Here is a 6,995-nt window from a genome sequence, read left to right as displayed (position 1 = left end):
CAAACTTGAAACTACTCATAAATATAAATATATCTAAGTGAGATGTTTGTGTATGATACTATAATTGTGAAAAAAAGAAAAATAAGTTGTGTATATTTAGGCCTAGATTAAATTATATACTGTAAAATTCCATCATCTCCTCAGTTTTATATATTAGTAATCATTTTTGTACAGATTTTTTTTCTTTTTTTAAGTCATTGAAAAAAAATATATGACATTTCACACTGAGATTATTTATTTCAATGCAGAACATTTTTATATTTGTTTAAAATCTCTGTATAGATTACTGTTAGCCTCTGTAAAATACTCTTTTGGAATTCTAAGATTTTCTTTATGACCACTGTGTTAGAGTTTATGTACATTTCAATGATGAGAACCTGAAATAAGCGTGTACAGCTCCCTCTGTGAAGTTTCATTTTTAGCTATAAGAGGTCTGTGTGTAGGGGCTTATTTTACGTCTTTTTTTCCCCCTAAAAGAGAAAAAATCTGTATTTGTTAATCAGGTGGTATTATTTAACTAAAGATTGTCAAAAAAAGGCAATATTATATAAAAAAAACTGTGAAATAGGAACAAAAGCTTCTCGCTGAAGCCTTTTTCTGTAACTAAAGTAAGTGATTTGGCTTTAATTTGACGTTTTTTGCATGTGGACGGGATTGTTTGTGTGGGGCAGCATTTACTGCTGCAGTTTGTTGCTTTAAAGTTTGCAGAAAAACATGCAAAAATGTTTAAAAAAAGGTAATTATGTGATTTTTTTTTTCTTTTCTCCTGCCATTTACTGTATTTTAGTTTTTTTAAACAAACATGCATTCTATAGTATGTATATGAGATTTTTACATGAATGTGTGGATGTTCAAAGGTCTTGGCATCAAAAAGAGAAAAACAAAATGACTTGTAAATAGAATAAGTCATTCCTAGCGAGTCAATTGTTATGTCCAAAAGAAAATGTTTTATTTAATAAACTATGACAATGGGTGCAAAGGTATATTCAAAACAATGCATGTATAGTCTCAAGCAAACGCACGGTACAGTTAATTAAAATTATTGTCTACATGTTTTCTCAAAAATATGAGAAAGGAATTAGATAGAGAGCTGGTTCAATGTTAAAGGTTTACAAAGATTACAAATGACATTATTTTGGTATCTGTGACACAGGCATGTTCAGTTTTACTGTGAAGTTATGTGATGATGACGATGATGATGGTGAGAGTGGCTGAGTGTCAAGAAAGCATCAGAGATGTAACTGGTGAGGGCGTACTCTTCTTTCCATGGAGTGATTCTCCCATTTGTAGAGTAGTGTGAAATAAAAATACAGAAAATAGATCTAAGATATAATGAAATAATATAAATTTAAGCTCCTACTGATATTGGAGATAATAATTTATCAGTGTGGATGCCATGATATTTTGTGAGAAATGTGTTTTTTTGTTTTTTTCGGTGAAAAGACGGCAGGTAAATGCACCTGCGCTCTTCTCTTTTGTACATAATTTGCTGTGGTTGTGTGTCCAATAAAGTGCAGCTCTCTTGTACAGTCTGATCTGGCTTTATGGGTTTTCTGACTTCACAAACATTAAAAGTAGGGCTGGGAATTGATTAAAAAATGAAACTAATTAATCGCAAACTTGGGAAAAAAATGTATCGCAACTTTTTGTAACAATATTAAAACTGTACTTTTATTTTTAATCAGTGCTGTCAATAGATTAAAATATTATTCTGATTATTTAATGTTTTACTATATCAATTTTATATCACAATGTGGAATTTTTGGACAAAAACATGCCACAGAAACATTTTTTCAATTATTTTTACTGTCGACATTTTTTTGTTTTTTTATTTATCAAGTGTTAACCCAGAATAGAGTCGAGGCTCAGCGACACGTGTTATCGTAACAACATGCTAGACCATGGATAAAAACTCTGCTTTATGTGAAAAAACAATCTAAACCAAAAAAAGAAGAAGATTAAAGTACTAAAAACTGATTAAAAATGTATTTGTTTTGTAAGTGAGTGTGGAATAATACCTCGCAAAGTGTTTTAACGCACGCCGTAGAAGCCTGAACCGGTGAGGCAAAGCGAAGGACTGCTGCTCTGTAAGGCATTTTTTCATTCTTTTTTATTATTTTTGTGCGTTAATGCGTTAACTTTCAGCTTAAAAGATTAATCGGATTAAACCTTAGCAAATAATTGTGCAAATAACCAACTGACTGACTGTAGACGTTTGATAGTGTCTGGGAAGTTGCCCATGAAGGTGAGAGAGTTTATTAGCTTATAGCTCATAGCCAACTAAAATATTAGCTAAATGCCAAATTAGTCTAAAAAATAAAAAAATTAAAAAAACATAGGTTAGTCAAAACAGCAAGTATGTAACTGAAAAAATAGCTAGATTTTAAAATGGCCAAAAAAAATGTGAAAAGCCCAAGTTAGCCAAAACAGCTAGCATGTAAATATTAGCCTAACTCCAAAACAGCTAGCATGTAAATGTTAGCCTAACTCCAAAACAGCTAGCATGTAAATATTAGCCTAACTCCAAAACAGCCATAAATAACTTAAAAAAACACAATTTAGCCAAAACAGCTAGCATGTAGATGAAATATTAGCTAAACTCCAAAATTGCCTAAAAAATCTTAGTTAATGCCAAAATAGTCCAAAAAGCTAGCAGAATGCCAAGTTAGCCAAAACAGCTAGCGTGTAAATACTAGCCTAAAAAAAAAAAAAGTCATAAATAAGTTTAAAAATACCTGATTTAGCCAAAACAGCTAGCATGTAGCTGAAATATTAGCTGAACTCCAAAATAGCATAAAAAATCTTAGTTAATGCCAAGATAGTCCAAAAATCTAGCAGAATGCTAATTTTTAAAACTTAAACTGTAACTTTTTAACATAAATATGACTAATAAAAAGGCAGGAATATTATTAAACCTTAAATAATTTTATATATTTTAATCGTGTGTGTTAATGTGTTAACTTTCAGAGACCTAATGAAAAGTCTTTATCATAAAAGAGTTATTTTTTTTCACAAAAAGCACAAACACAAAGGCTGAGAAAAAGACTTTACTTTGAATCATTGTGCATCACTTAAACTGTTTCCATTAAAGCAATTTGGAAATGTGTGTTAATATTCATCCAACTTCATGATCTGTTATTTAAAAAACATTTCCAAATTCTATTTACAGATATAAAAAAAGTCATACTGTGATAGTAATACTTGATATTGTATGGATATACTAGATCATTTAAAAATATTTTATGTACAGCTCCTGTTTCCTTATATTGAATGTGATTCCAGTCATCTTTTTAAGATTAAAAAAAAAATGTGAATCAGAAATAGCTCAAGTCTCCTGGCGCTGAGCGGGGCGACGACCATCTGTCCGCCTGTATGGTGTGTTCCTCAAATCTGAGGAAGAGCAAGCAAAGACATGCTGGCGTGAGAGTCCAATTTTGTCTGGGATTACATGAAACATGAGGCGAAATCATCTAGAAGTGTAGCATCAGCTAAAAAATGAAGACCTGTGATGATGTCCTCCAGAGCTCCATCTTTCCCTTCGCGGACTGGAGGTTTCAACTGCTTCTTCTTCAGTTCAGCAATCAGGTCCATTTGAGGCATCTTTGGCATCCCAGGACCCTGAAACATAACCAAACCAGAGTTCCTTAATTTCCATGAATTTGTGAAGTGGACATTTCATTTCTTACCTTTGGACTTGCTGCCTTGTTTGGAGAAGGCGATTCCTTCACCTCCTGGCTTTCGCTCTCCATTTTCTTCTTCTGCTCGAGCTCCTCCTGTGCCGTCTGCAGAAAAGGCCATAAGGATCAATATTTGATCTAAATAAATAGCATCTGATCCAAATGCGAAGCTGCTGTACCTTATAGGCTTTTATGAAGCGTCCAAAGATAGGGAAGAACATAGAGGGCTGCGTGGTTTTAGGGTTCTCTCCGAAATACTCCACGACAGAAAGGTAAGCCTCCTGTGCCGTCTTGCTGTCTTTGATCAAAGAGTCGAGATGTTCGCTGTTGACTTTGATGAACTCCTTCAACACAACGCTGTCGTCCTGCACCAAGAACTCCTTCTTGGTCATTTCCATTCCGCGCTCTAACGTGCGGATGTCTTGCAGAATGCCATCCAGGGACACTGGCAAAGAAAGCACAATGAGTTTACCAACAATTCACAGGTACATTTTTATTATTTTTTTTCTAAGAGGTATGCAGCAAGCGGTCATAGGAAACATTGATGCTACGTTGACACTGAGATAAAAAACATTGACCCCTTCAATGAAAAGTCTACGTAAACACACACATTTCGGGCTTCCATGTTCAAAACTCTTGCATTGTGTTGTTTTTAAATCCGTTTTCAGGATATTGAGCTTGTGTCAAAAGTTAAACCAGTAGAACTTTGACTAGTTAGGCCTCGGATTTGGTAGTGGCGTATGGATAACGTACATTTCAAGACATGGAAGTGCCAAACGTTTGAAAGTCTTTCATCTATCAGAACAGAGTTGTGAAACAGAACGCCTGGAGCAAGATTTGTGGCTTCAACATGTTGCACCAGTCCTCCTCCAAGTGTTAGTGCATGCACTAGTATCATGTAGACAGTCCGGTGTGAACACCGTGTCGTAAAAACATGTTCAAGTACGCCTGTTTAGCATGTTCTTGGACGTGCCACACATCCATGGTGTGTAGGTAGCACCAAAGAACTCTCATTCCCAATTGATCAGATATGGACGTGTGGTTCAGAGCCCCTCCATGTCACTTTTTGATGTTTTGGGTGTCCCCAACTTGCCATTTTTTAACCTGCTGGCTGTTCCCATTAAATTAAGGTCCCTAACCTCCGGGCCACGAACCAGTACCACCCCGAGGGCCGCTTGGTACTTCGCTACATACTTTAATCAGGGGGTCCCCAACCCTTGGGACGCAGACCAGTACCAGTACTGGTACCCTGACCAGTTTCTAGTACCCTAACTCTGTACCAGTTTCACATCTTGTACAGCGTCCCGAGGATTAGAGACCCATGTTTTCACGGGAACAGCCAGTAAATCAAAAAGCTAACAGCCAGCACGTCAAAAAATGACAAGCTGAGGACAACCAAAACGTCAAAAAGTCTTTATGACCCTCCAAAGGCCCAGACAACCTAAAAACCTGCAGCATCCGTTCAGGTCAACACCCGAGCACAAGCGCATGTGACTAAAGCATAATGCTATGCAGGTACCAAGAGCTGCCTTGTCCACAAAGTGAAGGTCAGTGTAGAAGTTGACCAGATCGGGGTACTTCTCCTGGATAATACTGGTGATGAAGTGAAGTAATGTCTGTGTGCGGTCAGTAGATTTAGTCTCCAGCAGCTGAAAGGTAAAAAAGTCAGAGGGTTCATTAAAGTGTCTCGTCTGTGTAAGGTCTAAATGCGTGTTAGCTACTTACGAGGTCAAGGCTTTGTAGCCTGAAACCATACGCTGCACCTCTCTTACTGCTGTTCATATAGTTCCCAAAGGCAAGAACAATCTGAAAGGAAACAGGAAGTACATAAAACCGCACATTTGGAAGCTGCTTATGCGCTGGATTTAAAATGTACTCACTTCTAAGATCTTTTTTAATTTGGCCGAAGACTTGATGGACATCGATGCAGAAATGATGGAATTCAATTGCTGCGGATTAAGAAAAATCGGATTAAAACCTGATCAATCTTAGAAAATTGCAATGCAAATAATTAACTGACCGGCTGCAGGCGTTTGACGGTGTCTGGGAAGTTGCCCATGAAGGTGAGAGTGTTTATTCGCTGATTCAAGCGAGGGATCTTCCCAAAGTGTAAAATAAATTGGTCCTCGTTGGTCAGCTCGTCTAATGGACGTCCTTCTTTCTCATAGTTGGCCAGAAGCTTCATCTCATAATCTGATGGTATGAAGTGTTCAAGCAGTTCCAGGAAGTCTATGGATAAGGACTGATCGTATCTGTAAATTTAGAGCAGGGGTGTCAAACTCAGTCGCACAAGGGGCCAAAATCCAAAACACACCTAAGGTTGCTAAATTTTTAAAACTTTAAAACCGTAACTTTTTAACATAATTATGAACTAGATATATAGCATTATCTGTAATAATGCTAGTGGGATTTTTGTAAGATGAATTTGGCCGTTAAATACGCTAGTGCTGATAGCTAAAGATGCTGAAGTTAACTGGTAGCTAGCTAACATATTAGCTAAACGAGAAATTAGCCTAAAAAAACGAAAAAACTATTAGCTAAACTCCAAAATTGTCTGAAAAAATCGTAGTTAAATGCCAAAATAGTCTAAAAAGCTAGCAAAATGCCAAGTTTTAAAACGTTAAAACCATAACTTTTTAACATAAATATGAATAATAAAAACAGGCAGGAATATTTTTCCAGAATAAATCAATTTGAACCTAAAAAAGCTTTCAATATTTTACTTTCCTCAAAAATATATTTTGTCAAAATTATACAAGCTAAAAACAATAACATGAAAGGGCCGAAACCGGCCCCCGGGCCTTGACTTTGATACATGATTTAGAGTTGTTGTCAGTGCAACAAAAGGTTTGACAAGGTAGGAGTTAAAAAGTTAATAAAAGTAAATAAAAAGAACGTACGTCTCTATTGCGGAGCAGATATCTGATGGACTCTTTCCTCCTTTCCGCAGAGTGATTGCCAGATTCTTGGCCTTGTTGGCATCAATCAAAGATATCTTGCTGGGGGCTTTTTGGACCGCCTTTTTCTTGACTTTGGCCAGATCTGCTGGATTCCCCTGGGCCCTGGTCTTAAACTGCTCCTCAAAAATCTCCATGTTTAGCTCCTGAGGCAGACGTAACGAATACCAACCCAGTATAGTTTTATATACGTTTATTGAGATTCCAAGTGCAGATCAGGATGTGTGATCTCACCTCTAAGATCTGTTCATCATCCAGCTCGTTGAAGACTGTACCTGTAACCTGGTTGGGTTTCAAAGCTTGCCAGTTCAACAGAGGCATCCTGAACTTGGTCTGGATGGATTTCTTGCCCTTTAACCCT

General features: G+C 36.7%; 1 protein-coding gene across 1 annotated transcript in view; it reads right to left on the bottom strand.

Annotated features, from left to right (window-relative positions):
• Positions 1-3,032: 3,032 nt before the first annotated feature.
• fmnl1a (formin-like 1a) overlaps positions 3,033-6,995 on the bottom strand; it is a 21,547-nt gene continuing 17,584 nt past the window's right edge. The window contains exons 17-24 of the mRNA XM_024272210.2: positions 5,698-5,929; positions 5,558-5,626; positions 5,403-5,483; positions 5,197-5,326; positions 3,857-4,122; positions 3,687-3,782; positions 3,504-3,618; positions 3,033-3,390 (exon numbers count right to left, since the gene is read on the bottom strand). Coding sequence (XP_024127978.1) covers positions 3,326-3,390; positions 3,504-3,618; positions 3,687-3,782; positions 3,857-4,122; positions 5,197-5,326; positions 5,403-5,483; positions 5,558-5,626; positions 5,698-5,929 — 1,054 coding nt within the window. The 3' untranslated portion in view covers positions 3,033-3,325. The remainder of the gene's footprint in view (positions 3,391-3,503; positions 3,619-3,686; positions 3,783-3,856; positions 4,123-5,196; positions 5,327-5,402; positions 5,484-5,557; positions 5,627-5,697; positions 5,930-6,995) is intronic.

The sequence above is a fragment of the Oryzias melastigma genome, linkage group LG8, assembly GCF_002922805.2.
Source record: "Oryzias melastigma strain HK-1 linkage group LG8, ASM292280v2, whole genome shotgun sequence".
Classification (NCBI taxonomy): Eukaryota; Metazoa; Chordata; class Actinopteri; order Beloniformes; family Adrianichthyidae; genus Oryzias; species Oryzias melastigma.
Note: the sequence above shows the minus strand (reverse complement) of the source record. Positions and strands in the feature narration are given on the sequence as shown.